Below are 26,732 nucleotides of genomic sequence, written 5' to 3' on the forward strand. Positions count from 1 at the left end.
CGCAACAGTTACGGACTTTACTACGATGTACGTGTACGTCGTGTGTAAGCCTCTTGTCTCTGTCTCTCGAATATCAGTGATTGAAATTTTTCATAATCTGTGAACCCCTTATCCAGAGTAGGATAGCGGGGGTGCTGCTATCTTCAGGCAGTGGGCAGGTGACATCCAAAACTGGTTGCCAGTCAGTCACAGGGCACACAGAGACAGCCAACTCACTCTCTCATTCACACTTAAGGACAATTTGAACCGGCCAATTAACCTGACATACATGTTTTTGGGATGTGCGGGGAAACTCACGCAGGCACGGGGAGAGCATGCAAACTTTGTACAGAAAGGCTGGAAGCTGGATTTGAACCAATGACTTCAGAACTGTGCCGCTGACGCGCGAAACACACACCCTGTCAATGCACATCATAAATATGTCGCTAAAGTTTTAAATTAAATTGTTACCCTGCAAAGTTATCCTTATTTTAACTATATCTACCTGTAGTATGCATTTCTTCTGGAACCATAACAGAAGACAATTATATTTTTTGTATCCCAATTACGTAACGCCATTACCGGTATTTCGTTACTTTCCTAACGCTGCAGATCCGACAGTTAATGCTGTACAAAGAGTGCTCCAGATTTAGATCAATTGAAAAAAATTTTTGGGGGTCTTCCTAGGAAAGAAGCCTCACACCTTCACAATGAATTGTATCAAATTATTACAGTAATCCCTTGTTTTTTGTTGGGCTTGGGTTTCAAAAAGTCCCGCGATAGTCAAAACCCACAAAAAAGAATCATGTATTTATCGTTGCATTAGATATCAGTAACATAAAACATATATGACTGTAACAGTAAAACTGTTATGGATTTCCCCAAAAAAACAGAAAACACAAAATCAAAGTTGAACCAGTGGTTTTTGACTTTATACATTGTAAACAAAGTTGGAGGCATTGGAGGAAATTGAACCAGGTCTCTGTAATGATAAAAATACACGAGACACGAATGTAGCGGTTTCCCACGAATAGTATCATAGGTAATGGATCTGATGTTGGTAAGACATAGGCTCGTCAAGCGTGGCTTGACAGAGATATTTTGTAGCCATAGCAAGTACGCTGGACCTGCGGCCCCGTTATTGCTTCTTCTCTCGACCCGATAACAATCCACTAAGCACTCACTAGTGATCAGCGCTCGTCCGACTAACCTCCGAGTCAAATTCAACATATGCATTTATTTTCAATGTCGCGAGCTTCTAAAATACTCGATAACACAGTTCTTCCCAGTTTGTGTTTGGGAAGAACTATGGACTTGTGCACCCGCCCTGTTGTTGACTGACAGCATACACCAGCCTATCACGGATACACACAAGGACAGTCACACCCACCCAACCCACACCAAAACACAGCCCTCTGTGACCTGCCTCTATAATATTTGATGTTTGTTGTCTGCTGCAGAATAATCTGCAAGATGAAAATCAGTGAAGTATAGAAACCACGAAAAGTAAACCGTGATACAGTGAGGGATTACTGTATTTCAGTCCCTGCTAATATGTTCCAATGTATCGTTTAAATGTAATACCAAACGGATAGGCACGTGGGCAAAGATTGATTCTCCAGCAATTCAACAATTATGACTTTCCCTCATCATGAAACTCCACTTACAGCTGCTGCGAATCAAGTGTCCCCCAGAGACGGACTAATAACGCATCATTTTATTATCATTCTGAGGTTGTGGATGAATTTCAGATCATATTTAGTGTGTTTGTGCATATTTTTTAAATCATCTTGTGCACATAACTCATACCTGTCAACCTCCAGGGCTCCATGCCCTTACAAACTGTCGTATTTTCCCTTACAAAATCCAAAAAATCTTACTCCATATTTTTTTTTCAAACGTGTCTGGCAACCAGTTCAGGGTGTCCCCTGCCCACTGCCCGATGATTGCTGGGATGGGCTCCAGCACCCCCGCGACCCTACTGAGGATAAGCGGTGCAGCTAATGAGATGAGATGAGATATATATATATATATATATATATATATATATATATATATACAATAACTTTTGAACCATGCATGCTAGGTTCAATATATATGATACATTTTGTTGAGATATACCGAGTTGCTCGACACGAATGAGGTTTATTATAAAAAAAGTTCAAAAATTAAGTAGCTTGGACGCTCACTGTAGAAGGAAAAAATACATGCAAATATAATTAAGTAGAATAATAAATTTTCTTATTAAAATTATGAATTCATTTTCTGCATTAAATTATTGTTGGTAATATACTGATTAAAGGGATAACCACAAACCTGTTTTTTTCCATTTTCTCCTTTTATACTTTTTTCTTAACTTCTTTATACAACATAATAATTCGGAATAGAATGCATCAAAGCAAGTGAGCCGTTAGAGAGCCGGCTCTATTTAATGAGTTGAGCCGAAAAAGCCGGTTCTCTAAAAAGAGACGGACTTCCTTTCACTACACAACTACGACATGAAATCCCCAGGCGGCAGACGCATGCGCACAGTAGCATCGAACCGCTCGCTTCGTTTGCAACGAAAAAAAAAACGATACTGAAAGTCTACCCGGGCAAACTCGTTTGACTTGATTGATTTGCTGTTTCGTGATAGTCGGTTTTTACCGGATGGTACCCATCATTGACAAATTTGCGTTTTTCCGTACAGATTTCCTTGTACGTCGTTCTCGTCTTAAAATGCACAAAAAACGTACTTTGTATGGCAAAACCGTACAGGTTGACAGGTATGATAACTTATTTCAATGAAAATGAAAATCATTATGCACCAAACTTAAATCTGTTTGAAAAGCTTACATCGTCAGTGTAGTCAGTGTAGGTTTGTTGAGTGTATACAAAGCTAAAATTGTTTTGTACTTTCTCATGTATTTCTTGGGGTAGCTGTACATATTTAGATTTAGATTTTGTGTCCTTTTTCAGGAATCATTTCTGGGTTTGATGGCGCCGGACGCGAGGTACGGCGGGCGAACGGATGCCACGGCACTGTCAAGTCTGCACTGGGGGGTAAACCCGAGGTAGTCCAGCCCGCTTCCGATTGATTGAAAAGCGCCGCTCAGTACAGGCGTAGCCCCGGGGTGAACCTGTGGCTGAAAAGTGCATTCAAAGTGTTGATGATCAATGTGTCCTGTAATTTACATTAGTTGTCCAAGCTAGCTGTGTTCTTCATCGACGCACACGCCTGGTGATCCACCGCTGAGAGTTGTTACAGGGGCATTTAATGTTCGGTGGAAGGATTCATGACACAGGCAAGGATTTGGACGTCAAGTGCCCGAATCTGCGGGTGGCGGGCACCCTGCTTGCACTGCGCCGCAGTGACTCAGGAGGCGGGAGTGGGTCTAAAGGATCCCAGCGCCACAAGGCTGTGACGGCGGGTGACTTTAAAGACCCGACCTGCGCCGAAGGAGTGAAAATTTATTCAGTACCCGGTGGCTGAGGTTTGGGTCGCAAGAACAGCTAGACCGCGCTAGCACCAAGGAGGGATTGGTCCCCAACCAGACTACAGCAAACCTGGACTGAGGGTGGGCCTGAAGAGTCCATGAGCAAGACTACATGTAAGGGGACAGGTAAGGACCGACGCCGGGACTCGTGAGCGGCCGGGACCAAGTACCAGACCTCAAACTCGGTTGCGCAGCAGAACGTAGAACGACCTGGTCGCACCCCGGCCACCTCGGCCTTACCCCCAAAGCCTGCACGCGCTCCCTGTCCTTTTTGGTTCCAGGCGGAGTCGTGCAGACAGGTGACTGTGTGTGTGTGTGTGTGTGTGTGTGTGTGTGTGTGTGTGTGTGTGTGTGTGTGTGTGTGTGTAGTACACCGGCGATGGGTTGCTGACATCAGCCGGGTTATCCCTGTGGGCTGGACATGCCCAGGAGGCATCCGAACCAGATGCCCCAAGCCATCTTAACCTCATTCGAAAGCTGCTATACATTGACTGTAACACATATCATCCAAACTTGCCGTCGGTCATCAGCAAGCTCACCCTTTCGAACTGCTTAAGCGCTCTTAAGTAACATTTTTGTCTGGCGAACCAGCTGGTGCTGGACCAGCGTCGCGTTTCTTTTCGCGCCAAGCCAATGAAACACTCCAACAATATATACAAACGCTTGCCAAGAGAACCTGCTCGTAAAAAAGACTGACGTCTGGAATGTGAAAAACGACACAAATCTTATAGCTGATGAACAAATGAGCATTTTCATCCACTTGAGTACTGCCACTAAGCTGCCAGTCTTTCTCAATGTTTTCATTTATAGAATTAACATTCAATCATTGTTTATGAAGTGCCACTGACCGTCAGCCGAAGCCTTCCCTCGGTGTTACAGCAATGTAAAAAAAAAGGATATCAGCAGCAGTAGCTCTTTACAAGCATGGTGTCAGGGGAACGTTGTTTTCAAAATTGTCTTAATGGCCCAAGCCTGCTTCCTCGAGCCAGCCTGTCGCCATCGTTTTGCATCCGGCTGCATGTTGTAACAAAGCCGCGGGTGTCGAGAGGTCAGCGTAGGGTGGCGGAAAGGAATGTTCCTTTCTAGTTCGAGGTCCGACCTTCAAAGCCGGAGGGGCCGAAAAGTGGTTGGAGAAGGTCCGTACATGCCCCGTCTTTTTTGGACAGGAAAACCCAAACAGAAAGTAATTAACACAGCACAGAAAATCATTGGTTGCTCTCTGCCTAATGTAGTTGACATTGCTGGCTTATGATACGGTAACAGAGTCAACAACATTATAAGGCCACCATATATTTGACCTAGAGGTGCCTTAAATCATTGACTATATAGGCTAAGAGTTTCTTCCCCAGGGCCATATATACATATAATATATATATATATATATATATATATATATATATATATATATATATATATATATATATATATATATATATATATATATATATATATATAATCTATACTATCATACCTACGCTTCAACAAATTTCCCCACTTTGACATTCAAAGCACTTGGCAAAAATTGTAACGTTTTGTTTTAATTAATAAGTCAGATTCCCCTGCTGCGTACCAGTTCTAAGCAAGGTGCCCGGTGCCGGCCAGGCAAACTGCAGGGGATGCGCCACCGGATGTCGATATGAGGCACCGACGGGCACCTCAGCTGGGAGAGCCCGGCATGCGTCCAAAGTCACCCTTGCGACCATCTGCCTCGCGAAAAAAATAGCCGCACCGTATCTAAAATCGCAGTCATTTTGAATACAGGAAAAAAGTTGCAACTTGTAGCTCGGAATTTACGGTACATATCTGTTCGAGGAGAGGGAATGTGACCTGATTTGCTTCTTCTGAGCCTGTTTGAGAGGGAGTGAAGTTGCATGCTTGTGACAGGTCTGAGCCACCTTATTCACTGCCAATGCCAAGGTCATTGTCACTGCCCGAGGGCCATCAGGCAACAGAACAGTCCTCCACTGGGGAATAAGAAAGAGCCTGTGTGATGGAGGAGGGGAAAACTAATAGATAAAGAAGGGGGTAGTGGGATTCTGTCTCTGTGCACGCACAAAGGTCAACATTTCCCGGCTGCGCTCCACCTCTCCATCAGCCGGCCCCCGGCACCTTTGACCCTTTCTTTTCTAAGTCAATGCAACGACAGAGGGTGGAGGAGAGCGGGCAAGGGCGCGATGCAAAACACACCCACCCGGAGTCAGCCACAACAAAAGGGGGCCTCGGTCCCAGAGAGTTGGTTTGCTCCAGAGAACAAACACTCGGGCCACCTTCACACAGCAGCGCCGCTGCAGACTGCATGGGCTTGTTCCCAGCCACTCAGCTGCCCCGTAGTTCATCAGCAACAATAGCTGCTGCTCTGCTCCCAGAGGTAACAACACACACAAACACACATTGGTGTGGAGCAGCAGCTGAGGCGCACACAGAAGCGGCGCCCCAAAATGAACCCCCCTTTAAAGGTATTCCCGAACTGATTTTTTTTTCTATTGGAAGCAGAATATTTCACTGTATGACCCTAGGAATCTAGTTTCAAAGTCTCTGGAGCTGTGAGGTCATTTATGAATACAACACTTTCAAAATAGCGAATACCATTAACACAACATGTGAAGCAGCTCTAAAACAGAGATTGATCAGTGATTGCAAACCAATAATTTCTGCTTGAGTGAATCTTTGATCACACTGTTGTCAGCGGTGCGTGCTCCCGCCGTTACAGACTGCATTCCTTGGTTAGTGTCGCTTCCTTTTAGGTAGGTTATTGTGTTTTTCATTTGTGTTTTTTGCCACGTATCTTGCGGTTAGTATATTTTCGTCTGGCTACCTCTCCGTTAATGTCAGTGCTGCAACCGCCTTTCGTTGATCGCTCCCAGCTAGCCACGTTAGCTCTCTGTGTGTTATTTTTGCCAGTCAGCCCCTTTTTGGCCGCTTGCACTTTGTTGTACCAATACTTTTTTCAACCTGCAACTCATAGCCTACCAAAAACTACCAAAACTTTGCTCGAAACACTCTCAACTGCTTCGCCGAATCCACATGCAAAATAAAATGACGACAATATGCAAGGGTGCTGGTATTCCTCCAATGACATCATAGCTCAAGATGAAAAAAGCAAGACATGCTGTTTTCAGCATGCATTATCTTAGAAAATAATTGGACTATATCAATGAAACATGGATATTTTGCAAAAAACGTGTACTATTTCCTCACATTTTGCATTTTTACAAGCGATACAGTATAGGGAAAAATATATATCTTGCCAGTTGTATTGAAAAAAGGGTATTAGACAGAAAGCAACAGACGGCAATCATGCTTTGATACTCGATTGACCACAAATGACATTTCATTTGAATAAATTTGATTTGCAGTTTGAAGTTTATCAATAAATGAGGACTTTAAAAACACAAATCCCCATCTTTATGGTTGTTTACACTGTCTATATTTTCAAGACTAAATTGACCTCAACAAATCTCTTGATCCTAATTGAGGTCAGGCATATTGGAAAGAGCACTGTTATATAGACACTCTGTTTGAAGACAAAATAGTTCCTGTTTTGGCAGCGTGTTAACTGATACTCCAACATTTGGTCAGTCTGGTGCGGCCTGAGGCTCGACCTTTGCTCTCCTTCCTTTCACCCTTGCACTCTATTAATGAAGAGCTCCTCCCATGAGTCTCAAAAGCGGGCCAAAGGAATTCTAGGCCTCCTTTTCATTTTTTTGTTTGGGAATAGCAAGGGTGGTGGTCTGCAGACAAGGGGAGACAAACACCTTTTAGGGATAAAGTTCACTTGGGACAATGGTCCAATGCCAACATTGAACTTGAATTTCTTGCTGAAGAAGGGGGGCTGGGACGACTGGGTACCACGTCCCCCTCACAGTTCAGACGTTAATTCCAGCAAATGGCATCCCTGTAAAGTGTTTGCATGTTCTCCCCGTGCCTGTGTGGGTTTTTACTGGGCACTACAGTTTACTTCCACAAATTTAAAAATTGCATCGCAGATTGATGACTCTTAATTGTCCCTTGGTATAAATGCATGTGTGAATGGTTGTTTGTCTGTGAGTGCTCTGAGATTGGCTGGCAATATTTATCACATTGTTTTGTGTCATCATTTCTGTTTACATTTACAGGGAAAACAACTCTAGGATAAGAATTTTCGGTTTGTAATTTTATTTTTAAAGCAACACTCTAAGTAAGCAATTAAAGCTCCTTTTTTGTCAAAGGACAGCAGGGCAGCATGGCGGCACAGTGGTTAGCGCGTGTGTGGCACAGTTCTAAGGTCTTGGGAACTTCCTGTGTGGGTTCAAATCCAGCTACCGGACTTACTGTGCGGAGTTTGTATGTTCTCCCCGTGCTTGCGTGGGTCTCCTCCGGGCACTCCGGTTTCCTCCCACATTCCAAAGACATGCATTTCAGGTGGATTGGCCGGTCGAAATTGTCCCTAGGTGTGAATGAGCGAGCGTGTTGTCTGTCCCTGTGTGCCCTGTGATTGGCTGGCAACCAGTTCAGGGTGTCCCCTGCCCACTGCCCGATGATTGCTGGGATGGGCTCCAGCACCCCCGCGACCCTACTGAGGATAAGCGGTGCAGCTAATGAGATATCAGTCTGACATGTATCGCAGGACCACCAGGTTCTGCAATAGTTTTGTCCCCTGGCCATTGTTAAATGGTCACTCACACACATCGTAAGTCTACACTGCTGCTAATCTGTACATCTGTACATCTGTTTGTCTGTTTTGTTTTTTTTGCACTACTAGGAGTTCTTTATACCTAGCCACTCCTTTGCACATCTGTTCTCCTCTGCACTACAGTGTTATTGTTACTGTACAGTGACTTGTTTACCTGACTGCCCATTTTGCACATCTGGTTAGCTGCTACTCTTGCACTCTTTGCACTACTGTATAATACTATACATAGCCATAATTATTTAGTATATTATTAGTACTTCAATACTCCAACTCAATACAACATTTTACTTATATCTGTATATTCAATGAAACTGTGCGGGTCGGATGTATTGACATTTCGTTCTGTATACACGTGTACTAGAATGACAATAAAGTATATCTGAATCTGAATCTAAATCTGAAATCTGAATAATTCTTAAAAAAGTGAATTCAGCTTTCTGTTCACACATTTTCACATTATATATCAATGTGTATCAGCACACCTAGCAACCTCTTTTTAACTTTTTTCTGATAACGGTCTCCACATTTGCAATTCTTGTTTAGTAGCTTGATTTGTCAAGTGATTGGGTGCACGTGTGTGTGCACTGGGGGATATATTTAGAGTCCCTGGGTTTCTATTCTACTCTACACAGTAGCTCAGCCATCAAGTGAGCTGAAGGCTAACTGCAAATTGTTATTGTGGCTTTCCACCTGCGCACGAGTTTCATGCACAGTGAGAGGAGCTGTCAGCACACCTCAAGATGAAGGCAGCCTAGGGACATTTGCACCAAATATGGTCCCATTTGCTGTTACAGAGACCCCTCGCTGTTTAGCCTCGGTTATCACTGGGTCACTGCTTTGCGCATTTTTGAGATGAATTGTCTTTATTGTCATTGATATCAACAAATCATGGATTGTGTTCTGCAGCAGACACCAAACAGCAAATGCTTTTAGAGGGTCAGGTTGTTTGTGTGTGTGTGTGTGTGTGTGTGTGTTGGGTGGGCCTGACGGTGAGCACGACTGTGATAGGCTGGTGTATGTTGTCTTGTCTGTCAAAAAGCAGGCCAGGCGCACAAGTGAAAGTGTTCACCAAAACAAACGGCTACAGCTAACTTTTCTCAGCTCATTACTTTTAAAATAAATTCATTGATTAAATCGGACTCTGAGGATAGTAAGAGCGCAAAGAATTTGGTGACCCAAGACTTTTTTGGTGATCAGCTATCACGATGCGTTTTACAATGATTGCTAAATTCATTGTGGAACAAGGCAGGATCCATGCACTTAATTCTTATTGTCTTTATTATATCATTTTGGGTTTTTTTATTACTCATAAATACATTGGAAAAATTAGTAATATAAAAAATGCACTCTCTTTGCAAAATAAAATATGCAACAATATAGTTATCAGGCACCCTCCCCCTAAAACTAGCTAGGTCACCATTAAGTCCAAACACACCCGCTTTGCCCTTTTCTTCAAACTTCACATCTCCTAGCCGTTCACTAATTACTAGGAAACGTGGGTAATTACATAAAGGAGGTCAAAGCCCCTTGTCACGTTTCCGAACTTGGACTGACCCGGTCACATGCAGATGGAGAGGCACCGACCACAAAATAGGGGTAAGGATTGGTTTGAAATCAGCTTACACATTTCATAGTGCCCTGTTTACATGTAGCATGCACCTGTCCTCTTGGGGCAATAATGTTTCAAAGGACTATGTCAAACAAACTATTGCCAGCTTCCGTTAATCATGAGGGAAGAATAAATGCAGTGACAAAGATAATCCACCAGAGAGCAGTCTATGCATTATTTTTACCATACTTGTTATGAAACAAGGCAACAATTATACGCATTTACAAAAATTTCCATTCCTTGAAAACACAACATTAAAATTTAAGCGTTTTTAAGGATATCAAGCACACGTACGAGCCCTGTAAAAGATTCTCTGTTTGATAATTAGCCATGATATTCGCTTGAGACCCCATTTACATAGCATACAATCCAAATTAGCAAAGGACATTGCGGTTCTGAGTAAATGCAGGCATATATTTGACCAAAAATCCTTCATACTAAAGAAGAGTAATATATCAAGAGTTTTGCTAATTTTTATAAAAATTATTCCTTTTTCTAAATAAGAATTATTGCTGTTCTTTTTGTGCTGTGCCTATGTAAAAAGCCACAAACAAAAAAACAAACAAATATGTGTCAGGCTCATGTGGCATTTGCTTGGCCAATCTCCCTGAAAGAGCCACGCTCATGGCAAAGGCGGGGTTCGGCTCTGAGAACAAAGGGACTTGCAGGGAGAGGTGGAGACGGTGTTTAGTGTTCACCCAGCAGGGAACCATGAAAGGGGTTGGAACAGGAAGGTCGCAGGGTAATGGTCAGCTACCAATTGACACTCTAAATCAAGGGTAGAGAACCTTTTTGACTAAGAGCCATAATATATTTTGGGGACAGTGTGTAGTATTTAGTGTCTGCTAGTGGTCCAAAAACCTTCATTCAGTTAGAAAAACCCAACAAAATTGATTTCAATAATGGGCAAAATAACAAGAACAATCCATCATACCTATGTTAATTTTTATAAATGATGATGGGTCGAGAAATTTGTATTTTTTTACATAGCAGAATCCATACCTATTAATCAAAGCCATTTTTTTGGCATCTTGAGGCTATGCTGTGCTTTTTTGGCACTGGTTTTGGCATTAGACAGTGCCATCCAGTGGTCAAATATTACACAATGTACCTTTAAGAACGCTGAGGCTCATTTTGACTGTCATTTTTGTTGTAAACACTGGTTTCGGAACAAGGTGCGAGCAGAGTTCCTTTGTAAAGATGTTAGAAAACACTGCAAACTAGAAGGATATGGATGTTTTTGCCTTTAGCTATGTGACGTGATCACAATTGTAAGTTTGGGAATCAAGAGGTCATCATTCGTCCTAGTTTCCGTTTTCGCGATGCGATTCATTGACATTTTGAATTCTACAAACATTCATCTTAAAAGTCCTCAAGCATGTCGATGATCATTTATCATTTTTTTCATAACTTGTGCAAACTATATTTCAAAATGTTCTATGTGTGCAGAAATACGCCCATCCCTACCACTCAACCAATTAAATTGCTATAGGTGCTTGGCTGGCGTTTATGAATGTTTAGAATTGATTCTGTGGGTTTTTATCTTTAAGTGTCACATTGTTGAATAAGCTTCCATATGCAGGATTCCATGGAGACGTGCAGACAAAACGGGGCCAGTTGGTGTAACACTGTGATTGTAAACTGAAGTTTGGACACCTTTATAAATATCCTAGATCGCACCAAGTGTTTTTGACCTACATGTATCAGAATTGGAATAATACACATACGATTGGCGAAAAGATTGGCACGATCATTTCTGTTCAGCCTTTTTTCTAATGTGAAGTGAGAAGTTTTATTTTCACCGAGCGGGGGGAGTACAAACAGAGACATGTTTACGAGCAGCGCCTTGCGTCTCCTATTTCATTCTTTATTGATGTCTCTTTTTCATCTTGGTTTCACTCAGAGGTCTACAGTAATAGCTGCTGTAAAACACAATTTTTGGAGTCTAAGGTTAGAGGCCAAAGCTTGAATTAAGTTGTACCGTCATTGGGGGCAGGTTCTTAAGTGTGTCATAAACAGGGTTGGGTAGGGTTACTTTAACTTGATTACTTTCAATTACTTTTGGATTACTCCAATACCAAATATGCTAATAAAAGACAAAAGAAACTAAATATAAATAAGTAATCAAGTTAAAGTAACCCTACCCAACCCTGGTCATAAATACATTTTGGAGGTAGGGATTTACCTATCGTTTATGACTCTTCACACGGTTTTTATATACATATATATATATATACATATATATATATACATATATACATATATATATATATATATACATATATATATATATATATATATATATATATATATATATATATATATATATATATATATATATATATATATATACACATCCCAATTAATTTCAGTCACATACAAAGAAGCAAGTTGTCTCAATTGGTCCGAAAGACTAATTCGTAAACGGGGGGTTTTTGTGGTGTGTTGCCTGGTGACGCTGATGAGCCATGGGGGAAGGGGCAGTCCCCCTGGCTAAATCCATTGTAGCAAGCTTGTCATTCATTGAAATGATGAAAAGCTTCCCGATTGCAAACTCACGTGCAAAGGACTTCATATTTGAGGCTAAAGAATCCAGAAGGGTGACCCTCAAAAACGGACCATCAGAAAAATAAGAAACAGAGAAATTAAATCAATAAAAGTTTCCAGATCTGTATGATGATTCCGAAGGGGCAACAGGGAGTCCGTCCTACACTAGCCCCTGACTGTGAGCTCACACAAATGGCTGTCAAGCTAATAAAAAGTAAAATTTATGGACGGAGGTTGTGTGGGGAGTAAGACAGACATTTTATCCACCGGGAGGGCTATAAAGAGGCTTCACACAGGCTATTGCATCGCAGTGGTACAAGTCAGAGCTCTGTTGTAGGAGCGAGTGTAACACAACAAATTACTTTACAACCACAAAGAGAACATCAGTGGTAATATACCCTTAGAGGAGAAAGAGGAAATCAACACTAGTTAACCATTAAGATCACTTATTCAAACGCTCTGGGCAGAAAGCCCAGTATTAAGGACAGAGGTGGGTAGGGTAGCCATGAATTTAACTCAAGTAAAAGTACTGTTACTTCAGAATAATATTACTCTAATAAATGTAAAAGTAGTCATCCAAATAAAAAAGTACATGGTGAAAAAAACACCAATCAGATCATCAAATGATCAAGGTCCATCCACTCAACAACAAAATAGATTGAATTTAAAAGTAGATACTAATAATGAACGTAAATTCAAGTGCTTTAATAGACAATAAAATAATAATAGTACAAATAAAATAAAAAAAATAAGCTTATGTAACACCAAGTAGCATATTCAATGCTTTTGATGTGAGGCCAGCGTGCTCCTCCTCTTCAGTGTCTTCATAGTCGGTAACAAAGGTTCCCTAATAAGTTGACCTAATATCAATAGTTTCTTTTAAGTATTTTGGGTTGTTGGAGTTGCTAGTGGTATAATTGCTAGTGAGAATCGTCAAATCAAAATGTATTTGTGTTGCACTTTTCAGACACCAACATTGAACTCTAAGTGCTGTATAAAAACATTCAAAACAATGTACTATAAGAAACCTAAAAACTAGTAAAATCACCTTAAAACAAATCATTGAACACCTATAGAGCCAGTGAAGCAATATTAAAACTGGTATCATGATCCAAAAATGAGTTTTTCCTTGCCCTCATCTATGTTTTAGATCAGGGAATTGTTTGCAATAATCTGTAGTCTGTGCAGCGCTTTGATACTCTTTGTGATTAAGGGCTATAAAAATAAACATGACTTGACTTGAATATTGCTAAGCGAAATTTTCAATCTGTTTAATCAGTAAACAACTTTTCCCCCAACTGAAGTTGAATATGGTTGTGTGGCGAGGCTGCTACGTTTGATTGGTTAAACATGGTAGAGCCTGGCGGAGTTCTGCATCAAAATAAAGGCGCTTTAGCAGAGACAGACAGACACGTACTTAGGTGGAGGGGATTTATTCAATAATGAAGCAGTGACGTCCAATGTAGCGGAGTAATAGTACCGTTTTTCCGGTAGCGGCGGAAAGAAGCACTACAGTAATATTATGTACTCGGAAAAAGGTGCACACAGTACAAAGTCTAACTTACAGCAATGTCCGGATATTTTTCCACACTCCCCAAATTTTTTTCGGGTCTACCGTTTTTCGGTAGCAAGTAGGAGAGCGTCTGTGTATATATTTTTGTGTGATATTTAGTGCCTCCTAGTGGTACAAAAAACTTTCAGTCAGTAAAAAAATTCTTGAATACTAAGTAAAAATACCTCAGCTATCATACCAATGTTAATTTTTATTATCAAAAAAACATAGGTTGAGAAATTTGTATTTCTTTTCCATAGTGGAATCCCTACTTTAGGTCACTGCCATGTTTGTCTGGGATATTGCTGCTACGCTGTGCTTTTGTGGCACTGGATTTCCTTCGCATTATACAACAGTGCCGTTTAGTGGATACATATTACACACTGGCGCTGTTTAAAGCATGTCACAAAGATTAATGTACTCACAAAAAACAAAATAGCACAGAAAATGCACTTTTCTTTCAAAATAAAAAAACGCAACTTGCTGCGACGTTGTGCTCTGTGGCATTGGTTTTCGTTCGCATTAGACCATGAAGCCCCATCTAGTGGTCAAATATAACACAATGGGGCTTTACCCTAATTATGACAACAATTAAAAACTTAACAGAGCTGTAAAATAATCATGAGGGGTGTGCTATGTGTAAATAAAATATTACAAAAATCACAAAATAAAGCAAGTCCAGAATAAGTCTTGTGTACAATTATATATGACCTCTTCTGGTACAACCTTATTTTTGCCTGAAAAAATAGTCTACCTTTGTTCACTGAAATGCCAAAGACAATTATGATGTGTACAAATATTTTCCATGCAGTTGGTAATGAGAAACAACGGAAGGCTGTTTATCAGAGAATAAATTGAAGGAGTAAAGAGCGAGCCGCGATGGAAGATGACATGTATTGATCATATTTGGACAATCGTTGGATGTATTTGACAACTCTATTTGGACAGTGAGGCATCTTGAAGATTAGATCTCCACCCACACCAGTACCCCATCATTTTCATCATTTACGGACAGCCACCCTTGTCAAGGACTCACATACAGTGAGGCAAAAAGGTTTTTAGTCAACCACCAGTTGTGTAATTCCCATCAAAATTGTACACCCACACCAGGCTGGGAAGACTGCGCCTGCAATGGGTAAAACGCTTGTTTTAAAGAAAAAAACTGTGGTATAGATTATTAGAAAATGGACAATATCCAAGACCACTGATAATCTCCGTCGATCTGGGGCTCCACGCAAAATCTCACCCCGTGGCGTCAAAATCATAACAAGAACAGTCGGAAAAAAATTCCAGAACAACACAGTGGGACCATTGAATGACCTAAAGAGAGCTGGGACCACAGTAACAAAGACTACTATCAGTGACACAATGCGCCACAAGAGACTTAAATCCTGCACTGTCCCCCTGCTGAAGCCAGTTAACATCCAGGTCCGTCTGCAGTTTGCTAGAGAGCATTTTGATAATCCAGAAAAGGTCTAGGTGAATGTGTTATGGTCAGAGGATGTGTTATGGTAGAAACACAGGTGTTTGAAAGAGAAATCCTAAATTGCACCCGAAGAACACCATACCCACTGTGAAGTATAGGGGTGAAAACATCATATTTTGGAGCTGTTTTTCTGCACAGGGACCAGGTCGACTGAAGGAAAAATAAACAGGGCCATGAATCGAGAGATTTTGAGTGAACTTCTTGTTCCATCAGCAAAGGAAGTGAGGATGACATGGCTGAGTCTTTTAGCACAAAAATTATCCCAAACAGCGAGGGCAACAAAGTATTGGCTTCGTGAGAAACATTTCAGTCCTGGAGTGTCCTAGACAGTCTCCAGATCTCAACCCCATAGAAAACCTGTGGAAATAGTTGAAAGTCCGTGTTGCCTAACGACCACTTCCAAACATCACTGCTTTGGAGGAGATCTAGATAGAGGAATGAGCCAAAGTACCAGTGCAAAAAGTTTGTATAAAGTTACAAAAAACGTTTGGCCACCGTTAGTGTTAACAAAGGGTACCTAACAAAGTATTGGGATTAACTTTTGGTCTTGATCAAATACAAATTTTCCACTATGATTTGCAAATAAATTCTTTAAAACTCAAGTAATGTGCTTTTTTTTTGTTTTTCCATATTCTGTCAATCATGGTTCAGGTTTACACATTTTGACAATTACAGGCCTCAGCAGTAGCTCAGGAGGTAGAGCGATCGTTTTAGGATTAAGGGATCCCAGTTCGAATCCCGGCTTGTCCGTGTTACATGCCGAAGTGTCCTTGGGTAAGACACTGAATCCCCAGTACCCCCAATAAGCAGGTTAGCGCCTTACATGGCTGCACAGATCACGGCCGCTATTGGGAAATGTGAAGCACAATGTAAAGCGCTTTGGGAAGTCATTGACTTGAAAAGCGCTATATAAATGCAGATCATTTCATTTCATTTCATTTCATTTCATTTCATTTCATTTCAATTGGAAGACCTTGCACAATTAGTGGTTGATCTAAGACTTATTTTCTCCACAGTAACTGTGTAAACTCTCAAGTAGGTTGGTTGGTTGGTTGGTTGGTTGGTTGGTTGGTTGGTTGGTTGGTTGGTTGGTTGGTTGGTTGGTTGGTTGGTTGGTTGGTTGGTTGGTTGGATCGCTTAACCACTAGGGTCATAGGGGCACCATTTTCTATGGTGTGTCTTGGGCAAGTAAAGTCTGGTGCTGCCTATCCCTCTCCAGGCTAACATATGTTTCAGCTAAGAAATATTAAGACGCTTTACAGCTTCTGCAGGTTGGTTTACACTTTAACCTCCATTTTGTCTAGTATGTGGCTGATTAAAGACATCTTACGGGGGTTGGTTTATTTAAGACTCTAGGTTATATGAGAGTATTTCTGGTCATTTTTAATTAGATAGTTACTGTACTTTCAGAGTAACATGCTACTTTTTGGTACCAGTGATAAGGGGGATAACTGAAATACTTTCTAAATTAAGTAACCAGTAACTGTAACTAATTACTGTTTTCCAGTGGCACACTCAACACTGTTTATGAGCAATGATTAAGTTTAGAGGTCCAAATAGACAAATAGGTGTAAATAAAAATGCAACCAGAGTCAAATGCTTTTTACACAACAGATATCAGTTCAATTACTTGCCAGTTTCCCAATCCCCAGCTAGGTTCAGTTCACAGAATGGACAATAAAATGACTGGGTTATTTCTGGAAGGGCATCCGGCGCGATACAGTGCCAAACAAATAATTTGAGGGTCTCGCTGTGGCAACCCCTGATGAGACAAGCTAAAACTCACAACAAACAAATCTTTGAGGCCTTCAAGTTTTTTTTGTTTTTTGTTCAAAGTATTACCCACTGTGCAAGAGGGTTTTCACACAAAAGAAGTCCACACTCACATCCCTTTCCCGTTCAATGTAAAAGTCTGTCTTTTGACAACAGCACAGCAGTGTGCTGTCTACACGGAGCTAGCAAATCGGTCGCCTTTCTTCCGCTTTTGTCCATTTCTCTGGTCTAGAACATATAAAACTAGAGTTTATGTATTGTCTCAGTCCAGCAATAGATGGAAAAAGCAAAGCCTCTAAATCTACTGAAAGGGTTATTTCAACAATGCACAGGAATTTGTAATACATTGAAACAGGGACTTCACAGGTCTTAAAAGTGACAAAGCATGGTTATCAGTGTTTAAATGAAGAGATGTCAAGATTTTGTTGGTAATTACTGTACCTTGTTGCTCTTAAAATCAACTAAAGGACATTTAGCAGAGGGTTAATATTAAAATTAAACATCTGTATGGAGCGATATCAGAGTGTCTGATTATTAATCAGGGCAATTTTCAATTTTATTTGTTTGAAACATTAGACTCATAATCAAATGTCACCTAATGTTTATAATAGAGTGTATTTCAATTTATTATTTTTCTACTCCTCCGATATTTTTCCTTGCCTTATTCCCGATTAACCAGACTGTGCATACTGCAGCCATACTCCAAGGCCACCAAGCTGGTCTATAATTTTTAACTACAATTTGGATAACACAAACGTTTGATGCAAATATTTGCGCGGATATGTTGTTTTTCGTCTTCCCTTTTGTTAATTTGTGGTTTATGCTGTTTTTTTTGTGCTGTGCCCAAATAAACTCCATTCATTTATTTGCAATGACTAGAGCTTAGTCCAAAACCTGGTGTATTTGACTACGTTTTTGGGTCAAGCCAAATCACATTTATTGATATAGCCCTTAATCACAAAAATGTCTCAAAGGACTGCACAAGATTACATTTACACCATTACCTGATCTTAAACCAACATGCAGGCAAGGAAAAACTCAAAACCTCAGCGTGAGGAAAAAAGAAACCTTGAGAAGGGGCCTCACAGGGGTGGTTTTGCGTCAGGCCTCTAGGTTTCTTTGCGGTTGTTTGTTTATTAAAACCCGGGGCAAAATGTTCTTGGACCTGGCTTAGTCCAATTATGAACAGATTTTAGTTATTTTAAACATGTAAATGTTTAGAGTGGAGCATGCTATAGTTTGTTACTAATACCGTGCATATAAGGTGAAATACCGTTATGACAAAAAACATATTAAATGCATTTTATTTATATTTGAGTGACAGCTACTGTACTAATTTCAACCATCCATTTTTTTAATATGCTTATCCTCACATGAAGTGCGGGGGTTGCTGGAGCTTATCCCAGGTGTCTTTGAGGTGTAGGCGGATCCCACCCGGAATTGGTTGCCAGCTATCACGGTCCACACAGTAAAACGTAGATGTTCAACATCAGCCGCAAGCCTTACATTTGTCACTGATCGATTGCATTGTCCCTGACAAATGAACTAATGAATAAGAACTTAAAAATGAACCAATATTTACATCCACAATTGTACTTAAGGACAATTTAAACTTGCCAAGATTTGATTTTTTTGTAATGTAGGAGGAAACTGGAGTATCAAGGCAAAACCGACTCATGCACTGGTGGAGCATGCAAAATACAGATAAGCTTGTTAGACACCGGATTTAAACCAGTGATATCTGAACCATAGCGCATATGTGGTAATGAGTCTTCCGCCTCGCTACCTGCACATAAACCGACACATAATCCTTTATACACTCTAAAAACTTCCCCAAATCAATTTGTGTGTGAACAGAATTACTATTGGGATAAATTTGATCCAGTATCCCAAATAAACGTCAAAATTAGTTGGTGCTAAATGACTACTCAAAAATTAAATACATTCATTTAATCAATTTCAGTGAGTTCATTTTGTCATTTTCTATGAAACCACCCTAAAAAAAATGGGTAATTTTGTAAAAAAATAAAAAATAAAGTCATATTCTATACAAAACAATGTCCCCAAAATAGGATCATTTGATTTTAATGAGTGCCCAATGAAATGTAATCATTCAGTTTTCAACTGGTGGGTCGTGACCACAAAAATGTGTCACACCAGTTTTATATAGGTAGCTAGCCTTTGCTTCAGCAAAATAATGTTAAAAAGGGGAAAAACAGAGAGTCAGTTACATTTCATGAGTGTGAATGGGTATATGGCCCCCTTGAGTGGGACCACATTTCAGTTTATTGTGATTTTTTGTGTTTTATTTCCTTTGTTTACCCATTATAATAGGTCCTAAGAAAGTGACGAGGAGAAGGATACGTGGAAACAGTGATAACATTGATTAAGTCAACGAAGTAAATGCTTGTGAAAAATCTTGTACAAGTTTCGATGCGCTTTTTGAAGGGACAGTGTGTAATATTTAGTGTAGGCAAATTAATAGTTAGTTAATTTATTTTTATTAGTAGGCAAAATTACACAAACAATAATACCAATATTCATTTTGAAAATATTCATAGGTCCAGAAAATTGTATTTCTTTCACATAGTGTAATCCATACTTAGTAATCGCTGCTATATTTGTCTGGCATCTTGCTACTACGATGTTCTTATTCGGCACTGGTTTTTGTTTGCATTAGACATTACACCGCCATCTAGTGGTAAAATCGTATGCAATATACCATTAAGGTTACAGTAAACGGTTATAAAAGCATTTTATTTTTCTTCTATTTTTCTTGGATATATATCTTTATTTTCTACATAGTGACAAAAACTATCAGTGGCATGGCGGGTAAGTCGCGTCAGCCCCACCAGCTACCAGTTCCCCCGTGCAGAGTTTGCCTGTTCTCCCCGTGCCTGTGTGGGTTTTCTCCAAATTGTCAGTAGTTGTTATTGGTTGTCTGTCTCTGTGTGCCCTGCGACTGGAGGGAACCAGTTCAGAGTGTCCCTTGCCCACTGCCCGAAGTCAGTTGGGATGGGCTCCAGCACCACTGCAACCCTACAAGGGTAAGGGGTACTGGTAATTTAAGGATGAATAACTATTGTTGTCTAGGTAGACGTTTGGTTAATATTTGGGGTACCTATTTCTTTTAGTACGTGGCTCTTTTGAAGCAGTTTTTGGGGGTCAGTTTATACGCGTTGTAGGCCTATATGCAAGCATATATAGTACTTGAAGTCGTCTTGGTTTTGCTGCTCATTTTGAATATATTCTACTACATCTGCTTTAAACCTGACAATATTTTCATTTGATACAATTGAGAAATGGCTAATTTTTATTGATTTGTGGCGCAGCATGAATGAATGAATGAATGAATGAATGAATGAATGAATGAAAACTGTATTCGAACATCAAAATAAAAACAGAACAAAAACAATAACTCAACAACAATATAATGTGACATAATATGTTCGAAAAGGGGTAGTAAGAAGCATATGCTTATATTCTCTACCCCTTCATCTTCCCCACCAAATAAACCAATGTTATAACAACAATTGTAATATTAATAATAACAGTTATGATATAAGAATAGCAACAATAACACAAAGTTAACTAGACGCACTATTCCCAATCTCATGCACCACTCATACCCCACCCTCCTCATCTCTGTATTCCGCCAGGAATGTTTCTTTATATCTAAACCTGAACAAGTGAATAGTTGGACACCGTTTGATATCGTCTTGCAAACCGTTCCAAAGCTTGACTCCACACACATACTTTTCCTGGTGGTTCTCACCTCTGGGATTATGAATTCACTACAACCCCTTAAATGATAATTTCCCTCTTTCCGAATTCATAATTGGATCTTTTCCGGCACTATGTTTTTGACATTAAATAGCAGTTGTGCAGTGAAAAAATGTTACTAAATCATCTAATTTTAATAATTTGGACTGCATGCTATTGGGGTCGGACCGTGAGTCGTCAAGTCAGGCCAGTTAAGGACCACTGTTTCAAATAGTTATGTATCTGGACCACTGACCCTCAAAGGCTTAACCAATAACGATAAATGTGAAGGGAAATTGGATAAAAAGAAGATACAAGACTTACTGGCTGCTTGGATGCGTGCCTTTCGGCTCACCACCAACCCAAAAGTATTCTGAGCCACGCACTCGTAGTCCCCTTCATCGGACGTGTTGTCGGGTTTGGTCTTGAGGAAGTAGCTAATGAGGAGCGAGCCGTTGATGAAGCTGGTGTGGTACCGGTCTTGAGTCAAGAGCAAACTGTTGTGCCTCCACTGCGTCGTGATTGGTGGGATACCGTCCACTTGGCAATGGAGCATGAGGGGCTGCTCTTGCACCGCGATGATATCACTCGGCTCCAGCGTGAAAGAGAGCTCGGCATCGCTCGCCACACCTGGAGAAACACATGCGAAAACGTTGGTGAGTCAATAGAAGCAGTGTTTACCATGCCAGTGGATGAATTCTGGCATGCCGCCAGAGTCTTAAAAAGGTGTATTATTAAAACATTTAATACTATTTTTAAGTTTATGTTCATACAAAGCTCATCAAAATATCTTTTAGAATTTTTAATACATAAAGGATTGCAAACACAATAGTTTGAATTAATTTCCTCAAAGTGTCACTTCTATATGTAGATACCGCAGCCCTTCTCTCTCCCGGGGGTGTGTCTGACAGGCACAAATTTGACAACTTTCTACCTGGCCTGCTGCTGAATCCCGCTTGCCAGGCAAAAGAGAGACAAATCTATGTGCCCGTCCCTATCAGAATAGTGATGGGAATTCTTTTGGCTCAACTCACTAAAAAGTCAGTTCCCAAACTGCTCTTCAGATTTTCTGTTGTTGCTTTAAACGATATAGTAGCAATTATTATGTAACATTATGTTTCGGTTTCTTCTACTTCTTCTCTTTTTGTTTCTTCTTCTATTTCTTCTGATTCTGTTTCTTCTTCTTGTTCTGTTTCTTCATCTTCTTCTTGTTCTGGTTTTTCTTCTTCTTCTTCTTTTTATATTCTTCTTCTTCGTCTTCTTCTTCTTCTTGTAATTGTTATTGCTATTGTTATAATCATTTCCCATAAATTCAATCACTTTGATACAATTACTATTTTAGCAATCAACAATCTATAATTTTACTAAATTCAAGGCAGGAAGGGAAATTAAAGGGACATTTTGCATTATGTAGCGCCTCTTAGTCATAAAAATACAGTATATACAGTGTACTATAGAATTTTGTGAGACCATGGTTGGTGGACAGTGTAGGGGGGCCTGAGGGCAAAAAAAAATAAAATTCTAACTGCAAATGCATCAACCAGGTAAATTTTTAGAAAATGCTAGATCTGTGATAAATGTGAGCCTTTTTAAACTATTGAATTATAAATAAAAAAGGCAATGGCATGCTAGCAAATCACACCCATAAAGCATGGTAAATGAGACAGGATTTTAATTATAAAAATATGTTCATGATTTTTTTCTATTAAAACAGCTCCGGATCAAAGCCCAAGAGAGTCAAAAAAAATACAAATACTGGATAACAATGTCAAGTAGAGAACTAATATACCTACACTTTTAAATATATTTCAAAACAAAATTTAGTAAGGCAAAAAAGTGTCAATATTCTCTTATTGTTTCTATTGCCATAGCGACAATGGTTTTTGTTCAGGAACAGCAACATTTTTACAGTTTTGGTTGGAGTTCATTGCTCTCTGCAAGGTGAGTTCTTTTCATGCGTTTATGTTAAATTTAGCACAGGGGAGTGGCTGACTGATGAGTAGCACAAATACACACCATGATGTTTGCAATCATTTAGTGTATATACTGCCGACTCGCATGGTATCGTGTTACATTTGTTGATGGACTAAACACTACCGGTCTCTGCCCCAAGTCCCAGGAATTTGGCGGTAGGGGAGGGGCAAGTGAAGGGCCGCAGAGGGGCCGGGGTTGAGAGCCCAAAGGTCAATTCGGAGAACTTTCATCCATGAAATTTCAGCCGAGTTTGCTTCAGAGAAAGAATTTAGTTGAGTACCGAGATCACACAAAGACTTAAATGCGAGCGATATTGTCTTCGTCCTCTTTGCCTGTGCGCCCTCTCAGTCTCTTTTTATTCTCCATGAGCAGAGTGTAAGTAAATGAGCCATGGGATCTGAGAAACATTGGTGTTGCTGCTTGGGAAATTGATAGATAGATAGATAGATAGATAGATAGATAGATAGATAGATAGACAGACAGACAGACAGACAGACAGACAGACAGACAGACAGACAGACAGACAGACAGACAGACAGACAGACAGACAGACAGACAGACAGACAGACAGACAGACAGACAGACAGATAGATAGATAGATAGATAGATAGATAGATAGATAGATAGATAGATAGATAGATAGATAGATAGATAGATAGATAGATAGATAGATAGATAGATAGATAGATAGATAGATAGATAGATAGATAGATAGATAGATAGATAGATAGATAGATAGATAGATAGATAGATAGATAGATAGATAGATAGATAGATAGATAGATGGACGGATGGATGGATGGATGGATGGATGGATCACTATTTATATCTACGTCTTTCTGTCACCTGTAGTCAGTCCGTCTGCGAACCTCAGTTTACTCTAAGCAAGCTTTTTGCCCCTGACTCACGCTTGTTTTGCTCCCGTCTGTTTCCTGGCTTTGACCCGTTTTTTGATCTTGACCACGTCTACTCTCCTCTCCTGGCTTTCGACTCGTTTTTTGCTCTCCTGTCCCGGCTACTGACCCGTTTCTTCCGTTCCCGACACCACCATTGAAGTGCCACGGAAGTGCCACTTCTGCGTTCAGAGCAACCTGCTTCCCGCAACCAGCGATCACCGGCTCGTGTGTGCAATTCTTTGCTTTCTTCCCAATAAAACTGACAGAAATGTAACGCAAGTGGGTCCTGTCTCCGTTCTGGTCCTGACAGTAAGTTGGTTTTAAAAAATGAAACATTTTTAGTTCCGAAAAACGTTTGTGATGTTTTACTTTTAAATATAAACTAACTGAATGGAGAGGAATCAAGTACAAGGTTCCCTCTAAGCTGCGTGTGTGCGCAATTGCGCATTACCCAGAGCTTTTCCGCGCACAAGAAAATCTAGCCACCTCACATAAATGAGAGCTCGAAATTGTTAATTAAAAAGTGAATTAAGTCAAAGTTACAGTACATTAAGGTAAAAATACACGGATTCCCCTGACGCTGTGTTCTAAATGTGGTATTTTTAAGTCAATGTCAAAGTAGAACAAAGTTGAGTAAAGTCGGTAGAGTTTTTCGAAAACCGGCTTCTTCGGCTCGGCTCACTAAAAAGAACCGGCTCTTTCAGGTCCCAAACGGCTCTTCAGGTTGTTTTTGCTTCTTTAATCCCTACACGACCAAATATTATGTAAAATTTTGCAAATGACTTAAAGCAAGGGGGGGGAATAGAACAATAAAGAAAAAAATACCAAAATGAAAAAGTAGTGAAAAGCTGAGAAAAAAAACGAAACCAAAGGAGAAAAAGAGACAAAAGGGAGCAGGAAAAATTCTGAAAAAAAGCCAGAAAAAAAAGAAAGAAGCAAATAAAGGGAAAAAAGGTAATAGAGAACAAAAAAGCAAGAAAAAAGTAACAGCTAGGAAAAAATAAACACAAAGAGATTTTTTAAAAGGAATTCAAAAATAGGAGAAAAAAACAGGGAAAAAGAGGAAAGTGTGTTGCATTCAGATAATTTCCAACTATATCAAGTTAATCTTGTTGCCAACATTGTACTTCCACTAAAAAATTTAATTAAATACAGTTGTGTATCGTGCAACTGACTAAATAAGCCCCCAAAAATGTTAGTATTATGCGACAAAAGATACCAGGAATAAAAGAAATGGAAATCTTGTGAAAGAATTGTAAAAACAAATGACGTTTACAGGCCCTGCAACCTTTGCAATCGTACATTAGTCAATTCATTCAAAAGTGACAAATAATTTTGCATTGCTGGAAACAAAATGTAACGTGATGTCAAGTTTTGGACATGTTCGATAAAGACTTAGTTGCCACACTTGGGATTGCTGTTGCTCACTGTTGTTTCAAGCGTCGCTCACCAATTTTGTGTGAACGCTCAAAACCCTGGAAGATTAGAGGGAACATTGTTCAAGTATATATTGAACATGACGTTTCAGAGCAAAAAGTAGTGGTATCGGATCGGTATCGATCAATACTACCATGTACTGTATTTACTGAGATTGGATCCAAACTAAAGGTCCCAGAAACGCCCACTCATCCTATCAACATTTTACTGTTTAATGACTACCCTAATCGAGGTAGTTCCAAGCTTGAATATACGTAGTTGGTGAACTCTGATAAACAGTACATTGAAAAAAAAAACGTCATACAGGGAGGTTTGCTGGCCAACAGAATGAAACATCAACTTGTTAATGAAAGTGGCGTGTTGCCGGCAGGCACGAGCAAAAGCAATCCTGAGCTCTGACGTGGAACACGGAAACAGGCAGTGTGAAAAGGTCAGAGGAAATTATTTTGAAAACAACACAGTCATTAAACAGGTTGCAGGATGTAATAAAGGGGTCCTTAATAAATTAAGGTTATAGGAGTAGGAACTAGGGATGCACGATTCTGGAAAAAAGCCTAATTGCGATTTTTCAGACCTAAATTGCAATTTCGATGCGATTTTTGATATAAAAAGAAAAAGTGCTAAGTTTTTTTCTGAGGAGAACACAAACGTAGTGACATGCAAACATAACTTGACATGACGTACTTAGATACAAAGAGTATACGACTGTGACAAAATAATAATTAAACATTCATTCATCCATTATCTACACCGCTTATCCTCACTGATCTGACTCAAATACAGCACCTTCACGACATGGCCACTGTCGTTTTTCTGATCAATACTATCTTTGAAGCCAATACTAAAAAAATAATTTACAGAAATGGTTTGTTCTTACATAAATAATATTTAAGGAAACAATCAAATATTTTAATTCTTCATCAGACATTCTTTAATTTTCTCGCTAGTCACTAAGGATGACCTCATCAAATGTCTGTTAGTAATAAAATATCAACAGACACAAAACGTAGTATTTTTTGAAAGTCTTACACTTAAATCCCACCAAAGTTGTATTCAGGGTTGGGTAGGGTTACTTTAACGGGATTACTTTCAATTACTTTTGGATTACTCCAATACCAAATATGCTAATAAAAGACAAAAGAAACTAAATATGAATAAAATTACTAAATTTTGTGCAGGCTTGGGGAGTAACGGAATACATGGAACGGCAAAAATGATGTTGGCAAGCTGTTTGGATTTATTTTCATTTTGTTTCGGTCGCATTTTATGTTAGTTTTGCCGGGGATCAAAGCCAGGAGAGAAAGCTTACCACGTGTTGTGAGTCATAATTTTATTCATACTTAGTTTATTTTGTCTTTTATTAGCATATTTGGTATTGGAGTTATCTAAAAGTAATTGAAAGTAAACCAGTTAAAGTAACCCTACCCAACCCTGGTTGTATTACTACCAACACCCGTGTCACTACTTAGACCTGGGTTCTCCTGGTCTAAGGTTTAGTGTACTTTCTTTTTTTTCCAGATGAAAGTCATATGGTGATTTTAATGTCCCGTTTCAATTGTAACATCCTGA

At 39.8% G+C, this 26,732-nt stretch overlaps 1 protein-coding gene and 1 pseudogene across 1 annotated transcript in view; both read right to left on the reverse strand.

Moving 5' to 3' along the window:
* igdcc3 (immunoglobulin superfamily, DCC subclass, member 3) overlaps positions 1–26,732 on the reverse strand; it is a 112,282-nt gene that overhangs the window by 84,354 nt on the left and 1,196 nt on the right. The window contains exon 2 of the mRNA XM_088333693.1: positions 21,181–21,486. Within this exon, the coding sequence (XP_088189819.1) occupies positions 21,181–21,486 (306 nt within the window). The remainder of the gene's footprint in view (positions 1–21,180; positions 21,487–26,732) is intronic.
* LOC148366869 (5.8S ribosomal RNA) lies at positions 3,065–3,219 on the reverse strand (annotated as a pseudogene).

The sequence above is a fragment of the Urocampus carinirostris genome, chromosome 4 (genome assembly GCF_059441175.1).
Source record: "Urocampus carinirostris isolate Australia breed hairy pipefish chromosome 4, RoL_Ucar_1.0, whole genome shotgun sequence".
Classification (NCBI taxonomy): Eukaryota; Metazoa; Chordata; class Actinopteri; order Syngnathiformes; family Syngnathidae; genus Urocampus; species Urocampus carinirostris.